Consider the following 14664-nt stretch of genomic DNA (forward strand, 5'->3'; position numbering starts at 1 on the left):
ACTTCCGGACTTCCTGTATATGGCAGATCTGGATAAGAGCGACGGCGACCTGAGCGAGATCTCGTGCGCTGTGAACGCACAGGCGACAGGAGCTTCTCGGAGGAAATGTAGAGTGCTTTTGTGACTCTAAGCTTCGAGACGCATCGAGACTCAGACTGGCTTTGGAGAAGAAGAAAGTAATCTCACTGCTCTCCTTTTTACGCCAAAGTCAATGCGCTCCATCATTACAGTGCTGGAGCTGCTTTACCGGCACTTTTCAAACGCATCGCATCACTAACACACACTGATCTGGGTTCAATTCAAGCCAGGGAGTTATCCAGAAGCATCTGAAGAGGGTACAAGAGAGCTTTGTGGTCGAGCTGCTTCACCTGGAGAGAGAGAAAACCCAAATAAAAGAAGGAAGGGGACGGAAGTGTGTCCATCCACCCCCTTTCCATCAGTATGGATTGGTTAATGGGGTGAGTAGCCTACTGTTTCATTTAGATAAGAATTAAAAATGGCATGTCATGCAGTCAGGAAGCCAATCAGAGTTTATCTTGAGCCTTGGGTAAACAGGAAACTGGGCAAACAAACAAACAAACAAACAGAAATGTCAGGGTTTGGGGTCCTGGTCCTGTCAGAAGAGCCAGCATACTCCTTCACCATTCTCATGATTCTTCCTAAATCTAACCGTCTGCTTATCTGCTGCAATTCTACACTGGGTTTAAATAAACAAATCCAACTCAATCTGCCACTTTGGCTTGCAAATTTTGCCCCCTGCTTGGAGAACCCAAGGCGGGTCAGAGCGTCCCACACCGGCGCATCTTCCCACAGCTATTTATACTCTACATCTCTCAGCTCTTTCTTCATGCGCCTGTCTTTTTCCCCTTCCCAGACAGACTAGTTAGCAGTCAGACGTCTCACACGTCTGTCTACTCGACTTCAGTCCACCGTTGTCATTGTACAGTTGAGTGCAAAAGTTTGCATACCCTTAGGACAAAGTGTAATTTGCACCATCGAGACATTTAGTGTGTTAGGTTATTTTGACACGTAGCAAAACTAGTCTAACGGTATATGTTAAAATGGCAACACAGACCATTTTCATCCCCGCTTATGATCTAAATGCCTTTTTAATCTGGCAGCTTTTGGAGCTTCTCAGTTGTACCTAGTTATTTGGCTCGTCCTTCTTCCTGATACAACTCTGGTGACTGAGGAGGATTTCTAACTTTTCGTTCATTTCCAATGATTCTGTTTATTTTTTGAATTGTTTTTTAAATATTATTCATCACTTACTTTTTAATCACTGTTGAGTGATTTGGGTGGGAGTGTGGGAGTGTGTGAAACCACACAGGGGTGCAGTCTAATGCTTTGACTTAACTCTGAACTCTGGGGAGAGACAACTCAGAATTATGTCATTTTCAGTTCCTGTGTTTGAGCTACAAAGCAGAAAACAAGGACGCCTGCATGTTTGTCTTTTGTTAGCACCGATCTAGCCAGCTAACGCTAGTCATATTGAGAATGTTGGCCTATATTTACCTCCTCAAAACAGCAAAACTGTATAGTCAGTGTTACAGATTTAACCAGGTGGTGTGTCTGTATGTGGATTGATCTAAAGCAAATACTGGTATATATGATATAATTTATTTAAAACTAAACAGGTGCTGTTGAGATGAAGTGAAGTGTTGAAATCTTAGTCGAGGAGATCCATCTCTCTGAGTAGGAATCCACTCTTTGTCTTTGCCTCGTTGGAGGTCGGAAATTCCGTGTTACGGGCTTTATTTATATGCAGAATAACCTTACGTTGACTCTAGCAAGGGGGAAAGTGGCAATTCAATGCACATTTTCTATGTACGTATGTGACATGGCGCTGTGATGTCAGCGAGAGACAAAGCGACGGTGCGTCAAGCGACATTTGAACTGAGATTTTCTTCATTCTGTGCAAATTCTCTGTGAAGTTATAAAGCAGTAAATCCTGAATGATCCACCACATGTGGTCCGACATTTCTTCAGTTCCCCACTCGCAACTTCCCATTTACTGTTTAAAAAATAGACGAATAACTGTGGTTTCATCTTATCTTGTCATTGACAACCTTTCCTCAAATGTATGAGAGACTTTACGAAGAAAAACTAAAACGGGAATGAAGTAACAGATTATTAGGGCTTCTGGTGAGTGTAAATAACTTGTACGGTTGCCTAGTCTGACAACAAAGCTAGTACAAAGCCAAGCAATCAACACATGAATCAAACAAACAGTTTTCATGCTGATTAGTGCATTATTTGACTCGTGTTTGACTAGCTAACTGGAGATTATACATATTTGGTTACTATCTTTTCTCAACGAGCAAGTGAACGAATGAAAGGTAACAAAATGCCCTGACTAGCCCTACGTACAAGGCTGTACTGTATATAGACAGGGTGTTAGTCTGCTTTCGCAAGTCTTCTGTGAGTTTTCCAGCTGCAGCTTTTCTCATGAACTCTTCTGGCTTGTGTGTTTAGCTCTACCGCATGCTATCATCATCATTAAACTATCTGGAGCAGTGTTGTTTACACACGCAAAAGATACGAGCGGCTGTCTGTCGATCGACTAGCCGAAGACTGACTCGACGTGATAAGAGTTAATCCTGGAGAAACGTTACTCTGATAATAGTATAGATAAACCTAATAGATTTTAACCCCTGACCTCAAACCAGTCGATAATGCAAACACATTCAGGTTTATAGAGATGCTGAAAGGGAAGGTCAGATTGAGACGTGTACAGTGTTCAAGCTTTAAGTAAGACAGGAGGTGAATAAGTGTAGCTGATTCTTAAAAAGCAGATGTAACCAAACATCTGTTTAATTTAAAAGTAAGAGCACACATGAGTATTTTTGTGAATAATCATAATTGTATTGTATAAATGTCTAGTAAAGGTAAACGTTTGGCATTGTCTTACCATAAACTTCCTATTTACTGTGTGTGTCTGTCTGTGTGTGTCTGTCTGTGTGTGTCTGTCTGTGTGTATCTGTCTGCCTGCCTGCTTTTGTGTGTCTGTCTGCCTGCCTGCTTGTGTGTGTCTGTCTGCCTGCCTGCCTGCCTGTGTGTGTCTGTCTGCCTGCCTGCCTGTGTGTGTCTGTCTGCCTGCCTGCTTGTGTGTGTCTGTCTGCCTGCCTTTCTGTCTGTGTGTGTCTGTCTGCCTGCCTTTCTGTCTGTGTGTGTCTGTCTGCCTGCCTGCTTGTGTGTGTCTGCCTGCCTGCCTTTCTGTCTGTGTGTGTCTGCCTGCCTTTCTGTCTGTGTGTGTCTGCCTGCCTTTCTGTCTGTGTGTGTCTGCCTGCCTTTCTGTCTGTGTGTGTCTGCCTGCCTTTCTGTCTGTGTGTGTCTGCCTGGCTTTCTGTCTGTGTGTGTCTGCCTGGCTTTCTGTCTGTGTGTGTCTGCCTGGCTTTCTGTGTGTCTGCCTGTGTGTGTCTGCCTGTGTGTGTCTGCCTGTGTGTGTCTGCCTTGCTCATGTCCATTCCGAGTCATAACTTCACACTCTAGTCAGGGATTAATATAATTTACCACAATGCCTTATTCTGGTGTTAATTAACCGTTTATTTTGCACAAACATACTTAATCACTACAATCTTACTGTAAGTTCCACATATAAGAGACAGCAGTGGTTTGAAATGTCTTGTAGCGTAACACAGGAATGTAACCGACCAGCATATTACAGTCATGAGACGTAAAGTTTTCATCTATCACTCAAAATCTGACGTTTGCGGTTTGTGTCTCTGCTGCAGACTGATGAGAGATAAACCAACACAAGAACGCACAAAATCTGGCTGAATATTTACATATGATTATGTATTTATGTATTCTTTTGTTAAACCCAATCAGACATCGCCAGTCATGTGTTTAATTTGACTTTACACCACACCTTATAAATAACCATACACACATTAGCCACTTCTCCATTAACCAAATAAAGATTTGTAACTTTGCATTTTAATTTGAAAGTCAGGTGATCAGGTTGAGCTCGCTTGCCATACCTGGATTGCCACATTTACACTCAGCAAGAGAGAATGAGTGTGTGTGTGTGTTTTGGCTCTGGTCATGTCCACTCTTGACCACACGCACTCCAAGAGTGACCTGTGACGCAAATGCGTCACAAATGGGATGCTCGCTTGTGTGTGTGTGTGTGTGTGTGTGTGTGTGTGTGTGTTTGTGTGTGTAAAGCAAGAGAAGTGAAGATGGCTACAAGGCAATGAGTAGCAGTTCAGTTCAGTTCAATTCTCACAAATCCGAGTTACAGAAATCCGGATGTAGATTTAGATCTTAAATGCGGTGACAGTGTTGAGGAAAAAACTTCGAGGTAACGTGAGGAAGAAACCTTGAGAGGAACCATATTCGAAAGGAACACAACCTCATCTGGGTGACACCGGATAGCGTGATAATAAATCATGATAATAAATGAGTAACTGTAGAAATAAGCAATCAGGGCGGGGGTGTCGTGGGACATTTTATTTATATATGTTTATGTTGCTGCATTTGTGCTGAGAATGGGTTTAAATAGTATCTTTAATACAGAGGGTGAAGACGGATCACCCGAGTGAGCAAGCATGGTCGTTAAAGCTGAGCGCAAGATGCCGAGAATTGCACCTTGACTCGCAAAGCGAACGAGTGGAAAGTAAAGAAGCGTGTCTCGGTGCTCAGTGCTCGCAGAACTGAAGTGCTCTCATGCATGGCGATTTCTGTGCACGCTCACTTCACTCTGGTGAGCTCTGGGTGGTTTTGCATGATTTGCATGTGATAGCTTAGTGATGCTTAATGTATGGAAATACTGATCTCACAGAAGATCAGCAGACACCTGCAGTTATGCAAGTATGCACATGGACACTTTAATAAATGTCATCGTGTTCCATGGGCAGTCTGACCATCTCCGAGATATGTTTTCTGTGCATTTTTTTTTCCATTTATAATAGTTCTCCACAATAAAAAAGGTCACAATAATGCAGGCCAATTTATAGCCATGATATCATAGGTTCAGCAGTTTGTTTTAAATATATCACATGTATTAATTGTGTGTTTTTTTTTTTTTGGTTTAAAGGTGATATTTTTAATAGTTGTTATACTGTGATGGTTTTCTACAGCCACTCCTATTCCTGGCATTAGGAGAGCTTTCACTTTCACTCTAGAGCTTAGGCGTGTCAGGACAGCCATATGGACCCCGTCTGTTAAGTTGAAGCATAGCTGCAGCTATGCTCCTAGACATAAAAACTGAAAGCACACTCCTGAGTCTCCTCCTCTTCCCAGAACTGAATATGATGATCTGATGGATTAGACGAGTGCAGGCATAGATGCAGATGCAGACAAGGTTGAGAGCAGGATGTAGTGGTTTACTCTAAACAGCAGTCATGAGACTGAAAAAACGGACACCTGCATACACGATCCAAAGAATTTTTTTTAATCTCAGCTGAATATCCCAGTTTGAGATATTCATGTGAACACACTTAGCAGTAACATGGTGCATTAAAAGTCATGAGAGATTGACAGATGGATTTCAGAGGCTTGTTATGCAAATGAGTGGTGAAGCAATGTGATGTCTACAATTCATTATTTTTTGTAAAGTCTTCTATTATTTGGTTATTCACTTTAAAGCATGTTATTTGGGAACTACAGTGAAGCTAACAGGGATTGTGTGTGAGGAAGAGTAAGGAAAGTAAGTCCGGACCCAATGATGAGTCCTCGGTGTTGAAAGGGGTTGAAGTGGTACGTAAGCGGCATTTAGTTTGGAGAAAGAGAAAAAAGCCTCAATATTCTGGGAATGTTTCTGTGTTCTGATCAGACTAAGGTTATAATAATTAAGCCAAAAATGTCTATTTCACTATTGTACTTGATACAAGTTTAAAGTTGCTTGCTTGCTTTCTTTCTTTCTTTCTGTCTGTCCATTAAAATAATAAGCTACAATTTTAAGCCAGCCAACCACGTTTTTCTTTGTTTTTTTTTAAACTGCTGCTCATGCTGCATCACAGGGTGGCGTAACACACACTGAGGAAAGTGCTATCCGCCCCCTTTCCCATGCACGAGCTCACAGACACCCACGATTGTGTTGCTGCAATTGATAGGGGTGAGACGGCATGCCATCCCTCCCACCCAGAGAGCATGGACGGGTTTGCTCTCTTGGACTCATCCTCATGCAATCTCCGGACGATAGAACGAACGCTTTTCTGTTGCGCCACTTGAGAGCCTTTATTTCACTTTTTTACTTGATTCAAATTTCAATTCATGCTTTATATCTGCCTGTCTGTCTGCCTGCCTGCCTGTCTGTGCATCTGTCCATGTATCTGCCTGTCTGTCTATATGTCTCTCTGCCTGTATATCTGTGTGTGTACCTGTCTGTGTGTGTACCTGTTTGTATGTCTGTTTTTCTATCTGTCTGTCTGCCTGCCTGTCTATCTGTCTACCCATTCATGTATCTGTCTGTCTGTCTATATGTCTATCTGTCCATATATCTCTGCACCTGTCTGTCTGTCTGCCTGTCTGTCTAGCTAACTAACTGCCTGCCTGCCTGTCTGTCTATATGTCTGTCTGTCTTAATATCTGTGTCTGTACCTGTCTCTGTCTATCTGTTTGTATATCTGTTTTTCTATCTGTCTGTCTGCCTGCCTGTCTATCTGTCTATCCATCCATGTATCTGTCTGTCTGTCTGTCTATATGTCTATCTGTCCATATATCTCTGCACCTACCTATCTCGGTCTGTCTGTCTGTCTGTCTGTCTGTCTGTCTGTCTGGCTAGCTAGCTAACTAACTAACTAACTAACTGCCTGTCTGTCTGTCTGTCTGTCTTTATATCAGTTTACCTATGTGTCTCTGTCTGTCTGTCTGCCTGTCTATCTATCCATCTATGTATCTGTCTGTCTGTCTATATGTCTCTGTCCATATATCTCTGCACCTACCTGTCTCTGTCTGTCTGTCTAGCTAACTAGCTGCCTGTCTGCCTGCCTGCCTGCCTGTCTGTCTGTGCATCTATCCATGTATCTGTCTCTCTATATGTCTGTCTGTCTTTATATCAATTTTCCTATCTGTCTCTGCCTGCCTGTCTGCCTGCCTGTCTGCCTGTCTGCCTATCTGCCTGTCTGCCTGCCTGTCTGCCTATCTATCCATGTATCTGTCTGTCTGTCTGTCTGTCTGTCTGTCTATCTAGAAAACTATCTAGCTATCTATCTGTCTGCCTGTCTGTCTGCATGCCTATATTCATTTATTTGTAATAAATCCGGTGGATAAAAGATGAGCTGTGTGTGTTTGTGGTGTACAGACTCAGCCATGCTCAGCCATGAGGTTACAAGCGGAAGAGAACATTCAAAAAAGCAAGTTTTATCTTGTAACCCATCATGACTCATGAAAATGTATGTCTACACACCTTTGTGTTGTGTCTTTCTGTTGCTCTTTGTGACAGCCGTCATGTTGTGAGCACACCCACATGATGCCTACATAGGCAGCCTTCTCCTTAATAGAACACAGGGAATGACGATGTTTTGGGGCTTCCATTAAAACAATATTGTTGACATTAATCGTTTATATTGTGATATTTTTCAGCACGTTCCCACTGACTGTAGCGGACTTGCAAATTCAGAGCCCCGGGTACTTTCTTCTATTTATGGAAAGTGCAGCAGCCACGAGAATGCTTTTGCTGTTAGGTCAGCGTGCTCCGTGTTTGCTGGGTTACATCTGAACCAGTGTTTGTCATCAGAAACTTGAGTAAAGGTCACGTCTTGGCGTTGTGACCAAATATCTGCAAGCTTCTCTCTGTCAGGGTTGTGTCAGCACCAGACATGTGCAGGCAGTGTGTTATGTTAGAAAGCGTGTTCTAGCACAGTGCTGTTGAATTCCTGTTTCTGATTGGTCAGAAGGCATTGATTGATTTTCTATAACAGCAGCTCTGACAGTAGTATCAGCTGTAATTCAAATCATATGTTTATATTAAAGAGGTTGTTGTAATACGTTAGCTTTCTATATCTTTCTAACAGAGTGACTTCTATGACAGACACTCCGAATAGTTTAAGTGTAATAATAAACATTATTTAAAAAAAAAAGTTTATTCGACAAAATGTCACATGTTATTGTATAATTGCTGACATTGTGTAGTTTTTTTTGTAGGGAGATGTTTGTTTAACATTTATGGAAGGAGTCTCCAGTGTTAGCACTTTGCAAGAGTTAGAGATAAAACTGTAACATTACGTTACGTTTTCCAACACGGGAAAGTCTTCACGACGGAGAACGTTGTGTTTTTTTAGTTCCTCAGTAAGAAGCTGCATTTTTTTTTTCTTAACTAAAAAGAGAGAGAAAAAAGAGAGGCTGGTGATGAAACGACTTCATAACTGCTGTAAGAACGTTTTGTGCAATATTTTATCATCTTGTATAAAAGGTCAGGGCTTAAATCTAATTCCATTCACTTTAGGTAGGTTGTGGTTTGCAGATGCAGAGTGTTAGTCCGTTAGCCAGCTTTTGCAAACCTGAAGTAAATCCATTATCGGTCCAAATCTGTCCATTGTCTTGATTCAGTGAAGTCGTCTGAGCCTTTATGAACAATCTAACAGCAGTTGGGAATCCGTGATTCTCTGTAGCCTGTCATTTGTCAGTCAGAAGACTCCAGCTTGTCAAGAAAACTCAAACCTTTGCACTTTGGCATCGATTCTACAAGTCTCTTGGAACTGGACTGGAGCGCTGAACAGCATTGATGATGGTGGTAGAGAGCGCTGTCTGACATGTCACTCAAAAAAAAAATCTCCCATGAGCGTCCAATTGAGTTGAGATCGGGTGAGTGTGAAGGCTGGAGCATGTTCATTGAGCCATTCAGTGGACCGTCGTGCCCTGCTTGTGGGGGCGGAGTCATCCTGGAAGAAACTATTCCCATCAGGATAGAAATGTTTCATCGTAGGATAAAGCTGATCAGTCTGAAGTTTGCAGTGATTCTTCCTGGAAAAGTGGACAAGTGGAGCCAAACCATGCCGCAAAAATAAATGCCTCGAACAGCATACCGGATTTTTCTTTAATAATGGTGTATATACTGTATAGCTATGTTTAGATTTATGCTTAACAAATCATATTGTGAGGTTTATGATTCATTTTGCAGCTGTACTATTATTCACATTTCAGAAATGGTGTTTAATTCCTATACAGTATTGCCATGTTATCCCTCAATGTTCTCTACATTTCAGCATTTTCGACCCATGTCCGAAAATGTCATATATCCTATGTGGGAAAACTTAATTATTGCTTTATCTCTGTCACAGAGTGCTTGACACTGGAGACTCCTTCCAAAAATTCTAAATGAATATCTCCTCATAGGAAACTTGGAAATGATTTTTTTTTCTTTTTTTTTTTTTTTGTTTCTTACAGAAACTATTTTCTTTCTTTTTCCTTTTTTTTTGATATATGTGAGAATTTACCATACAAGTCCCAGTGAATTAGCTGTTACTATAGAAACGATAACATAGTAGAGCAAGTGCATTAATATAAAACTGTCTTCTGACCAATCAGAATCGTGATTTCAAAATCTCTATATTATCTGACCTCCATTCACTATCGGTGCATGATTTGGAGGTACGGCTTGCATGCTGCTAGCTAGCTAACATTTCTGATACTATTAGAATGCATAGGCTTGTCGGTGTTCTTTTGTTGCCAGAAGCTGTACTTTTAGTTTAGCTAGTTAATATTAATACATGATTGGCAAGGAGTTAAATTTCTAACTGGCGTTTTTATTTTAAAAGCTAGCATTCGTTTTTTACTATTAAAAAGTAATAATGCATTGCTGAGTATTGGATGAAGCTGGGTAATGATTATGATTTGTATGGATACTGATGATTATTGTTTCTGAAAATGTTGTTGGTTTGTTGATGACTCACAAAATTTTTGATTGGCTTAAATGCTGCCAGAACAGATACACGGAGAACAGAAACATATAGGCATAGTATCTGTGTTTTTAAATAATCATAGTACAATGCTAATATTGCAAAGCAGTCGTGGCCTAATGGATAGAGAGTCGGACTTGCAACCCGAAGGTGAACCTGAAGGTTGTGGGTTTGAGTCTCAGGTCCAGCAGGGATTGTAGGTCGGGGAAGTGAATGACCAGCACTCTCTCCCACCCTCAATACCACGACTGAGGTGAGACCCTTGAGCAAGGCACCGAACCCCCAAACTGCTCCCCGGGCGCCGCAGCAAAAAAGGCTGCCCACTGCTCCGGGTGTGTGTTCACGGTGTGTGTGTGTTCACTACTGTGTGTGTGCACTTGGATGGGTTAAATGCAGAGCACAAATTCCGAGTATGGGTCACCATACTTGGCCACAAGTCACTTCACTTCACTTCACTTCATAAATTGTCATGATGTGTCATATTGTCATTTTGGCGCATGCCTACAGAGCATCAGCTCAGCTGCCCCTCATCTATCATGCAGTGGTTAAGGTTTAAAGGTGGGTTTTAGTTACTGCTCATAGACCTGCATTACTGAGAAACACCAGCTCTAATCACTCAATCCAGCCCGAGAGCTGTGGGGACACCTGATCTGAGCATATCAGTGGTGTCTGACACCAGTGAGTGCGTTAATGCTGAGCGATGATCTGGCTGAACGAGTTCTGTTTAAAAAAACATGACGAGAACTCGGACATTCCTGCGGTGCAATCTGCTGAATAAAGAAAAAAAAAATGCTGAAAAAAAAATCTGATTGCTTAAGCTGACTTTCTGTACTTGCTTCCCGTTTTGAACAAAAATAAATGTTAATGAATAGACAAGTCCTGCCTTCTAGTTCTCAATGCTGTTAATTCTCGTTAATGGTTGATCTTGTAGCATGCATGTTGCATGATTGAGTCAAACTCAGCATGGTGTCAGCTAAAGGTGATCTTTCTTTAATTAGCACAATTATAATCATACATTTAATTAACTAGCTTACAGCTTTTTGAGTGAGGGTGTTAATACTTTTGTTTTGCATACAGCATGTGGATGTTCATACTGTTCTTTAAAAGTATAGGGTTGCACACTAATAGCATATCATTTTGGCATACTAATATTTTTATTTATTTATTTATTTTGGTTTGAGACGTAGCCGTTGCAGAGTAGTGTGGTGGTATTGTAGATGCTTTGGAACAAAATCTTAGTACAGCAGTCGGGCATGTGGTTTGAGATGTTGCACTAGTACAGTAGTATGATAGGTGGTTTGAGACATATCCCTAGAACAATAGTATAGTATGTAGTTTGAGCTGTAGCCCAAGGCTGAGTATAATAGGAGGGTATGTGGGTTGGGGTATTGCTGAGTACAGTAGCAGGGCATTTGGGTTGCACTTGGCTGAGTATGGTAGGAGAGTATGGTAGGAGAGTATGTGGGTTGGGACTTGGCTGAGTATGGTAGTAGGGTATGTGGGTTGCAACTTGGCTGAGTATGGTAGTAGGGTATGTAAGTTGGGACTTGGCTGAGTGCGGTAGTAGGGTATGTGGATTGTGACTTGGCTGAGTATAGTAGTAGAATATGTGGGTTGGGACTTGGCTGAGACGGTAGGAGAGTATATGGGATGGGACTTGGCTGATATGGTAGGAGAGTTTATGGGATGGGACTTGGCTGAGATGGTAGGAGAGTATATGGGATGGGACTTGGCTGATATGGTAGGAGAGTATATGGGTTGAGACTTGGCTGAGATGGTAGGAGAGAATATGGGTTGGGACTTGGCCGAGTATAGTAATAGAATATGTGGGTTGGGGCTTGGCTGAGTACGGTAGGAGAATATATGGGTTGTGACTTGGCTGAGTATAATAGTAGAATATGTGGGTTGTGACTTGGCTGAGACGGTAAGAGAGTATATGGGTTGGGACTTGGCTGAGTAGGGTAGTAGGGTATGTGGGTTGGGACATGGCTGAGTACGGTAGTAGGGTGTGTGGGTTGGGACTTGGCTGAGTATGGTAGTAGGGTATGTGGGTTGGGACATGGCTGAGTACGGTAGTAGGGTGTGTGGGTTGGGACTTGGCTGAGTATGGTAGTAGGGTGTGTGGGTTGGGACTTGGCTGAGTACGGTAGTAGGGTGTGTGGGTTGGGACTTGGCTGAGTACGGTAGGAGAATATATGGGTTGGGACTTGGCTGAGTATGGTAGTAGGGTGTGTGGGTTGGGGCTTGGCTGAGTACGGTAGGAGAATATATGGGTTGGGACTTGGCTGAGTACGGTAGTAGGGTGTGTGGGTTGGGACTTGGCTGAGTATGGTAGTAGGGTGTGTGGGTTGGGACTTGGCTGAGTACGGTAGTAGGGTGTGTGGGTTGGGACTTGGCTGAGTACGGTAGTAGGGTGTGTGGGTTGGGACTTGGCTGAGTACGGTAGTAGGGTTTGTGGGTTGTGACTTGGCTGAGTACGGTAGTAGGGTGTGTGGGTTGGGACTTGGCTGAGTACGGTAGTAGGGTTTGTGGGTTGTGACTTGGCTGAGTACAGTAGTAGCGTGTGTGGGTTGCGACTTGGCAGAGTACGGTATGTGAGTTGGGACTTGTGGTTGATGAGGTGATTGACAGTTTTGAACATGATAGTCAAGTCTCATGAGTGTGCATGCACTTTCCAGCATGGACCTGAAGCTCTTGACTGTTCTGTATCAAAACCACACTTTTTTCTTCTGTAAACATTTGAAAGATGGCGACTCCCATTTTGACCCCAAAAAACTGCACAATGGGAGTGAATGGCGCCATGTTGTCCATTCATATATACAGTCATTGGTTGAGTCGTGGCTGAATATAGTAGTATAAGATAATAGTAATAATTAGTACTTTTGTGGTTATCAAAGTGGGGTCTGGGATTTTTTTTTTTTTTGTGTGTGTTTTCTGGCTCTTGCCACATAGTATTATGTGTCATTGAATGCTGGTATCGGATAAAATTTAAGAGCATAAGTACGAGTAAATAAGCAAGGAACCTGATTCATCCCTATTGAAAAGTATGTAGTTTTGATCGTAGCCCACTAGAATAGTTAGATATTAGACATGAATTAGAAATGTTTTTGGGCAAAGCAGTCACCATCATGCAACTCTTGTTTTCACATAGTGCATGCATTCAGAATAACTGCATTCAGTGAAAATCTCTTAATGCAAAAATGAAACCCAAAGAGAGAACTGAAGTGCTGAAGTGCTCTACTCGTCTTGGTATTCTTTTTTTTTTTTTCTTTCCAGATGTGTGAGGGAAGTTAAAGTGAGGGCTGCTATTCATACACAGAGTGGCGAGGTGAAAAAAAAAAAAAAAAAGTAGTTGAAACTATTCACATCCTTCTGCTTCCTGCCACAAGTCAAGCACCATGTCTTTTTAGAACACAGTGGAAAAACACAGCCACAACGTACTTTCACCATCAGTACACCTGCCTCTATGTCTGACTGAGGATGTGGTAACACACAAACATCCTCTACAGGGTGTGAACACTGTTTTTCACTTGGCTTTCTTATTATCAGAACAAAATGTTGCAATTCGTTACAAGATGTTAGTTGCCTGACCGATTTTACACGCGCACACACATTATTTATGTACATATATGTATATATATATATATATAATATATATGTGTGTATATGTGTGTGTATATGTGTGTGTATACGTGTAATATATATATATATATATATATATATATATATATATATATATATATATATATATATATATATATATATATATATATATATATATATACACGTATGTGTGTGTGTGCGTGTGTATAAGAAAGCCAGTTGCTCTGCATGCCATGTGATCCTTGTGATGGAAAAAGTGGGCATTAATGTTCTGATAGTGTTGGTTTTAACAGTAAGACAAGTAAGAGTAACAGTAAGAGTGATCTAGATTAACTTTTTTCAGTTTCTCAGTGACTCTGACCATGACATGTCGTTTGTGCCAGACGTGCTGGTTTGAGTATTTCAGAAACTGTAAATGTGACATTTTCACACACAACAGTCTCTAGAGTTTGCACAGAATGGTGCGGAAGATGAAAAGCATCTAGTTCTGTGGGTGGAAATGCCTTGTTGATGAGAGGTCAGAGGAGAATGGCTAGACTGGTTCAAGCTGACAGGAAGGTTACGGTAAATCAAATAACCACTCTTTACAAATGTGGTGTGTAGAAAAGCATCTCAAAAGGTACCGAATGTCAAACCTTGGGGTAGATGTGCTTCCTGTCAGCCAAGAACAGGAATCTGAGGCTACAGTAGGCACAGACTCACTGAAACTGGGCAAGTAAAGATTGGACAAACGTCACCTGATCTTTTTGAATTTTCAACCCTCCAACTGCTGTGACATGATTGGCTGATTGGATAAGCAGATGTACAGGTATTTCTAATAAAGTGGCCTGTGTGTGTGTGCATGCTGTACATGGGCACTTCTGAATCTATGAGTCAGCCACTGTCTCTCTCTGCCTCACACTTATCATTCTCTCACCATGTCTGTTTCTCTTTATATTTCTTTGTCGGTGTCTTTCACTGTTCTTTTTCCCGTGTCTCGCTGTCTTTCTTTTTCTCGGATTCTCTTTTTTTCTTACCATATGTATCTCATGTATTTCACTTTTCAGTTTCTTTGTTTATTCTCTCTCCTCTTCCCCTACCATCTACCACACTGTGAGCGCTCCATGTGTGTCTTCTTTGAGCCCTCGGCGCTTTTCGTCTGGAACATGTGTCCCCATCGCAGCTTTTTATAGAGCACAGCAGCCTCAGCTGGGGCGAGAGGCGGAGATTAGAGGAG

General features: G+C 41.8%; 1 protein-coding gene across 2 annotated transcripts in view; it reads left to right on the forward strand.

Moving 5' to 3' along the window:
• The window catches only part of mob2b (MOB kinase activator 2b), a 49762-nt gene continuing 35098 nt past the window's right edge, over positions 1 to 14664 (forward strand). Inside the window, exons 1-2 of one of the 2 annotated variants that reach the window (XM_026913866.3) lie at positions 1 to 176; positions 305 to 458. In XM_026913866.3, coding sequence (XP_026769667.1) covers positions 442 to 458 — 17 coding nt within the window. In that variant the 5' untranslated portion in view covers positions 1 to 176; positions 305 to 441. Of the gene's footprint in view, positions 459 to 14664 lie in introns of both variants that reach the window. The other variant, XM_034305191.2, reaches the window with a different exon arrangement.

Source organism: Pangasianodon hypophthalmus, chromosome 6 (assembly GCF_027358585.1).
Source record: "Pangasianodon hypophthalmus isolate fPanHyp1 chromosome 6, fPanHyp1.pri, whole genome shotgun sequence".
Taxonomy (NCBI): domain Eukaryota; kingdom Metazoa; phylum Chordata; class Actinopteri; order Siluriformes; family Pangasiidae; genus Pangasianodon; species Pangasianodon hypophthalmus.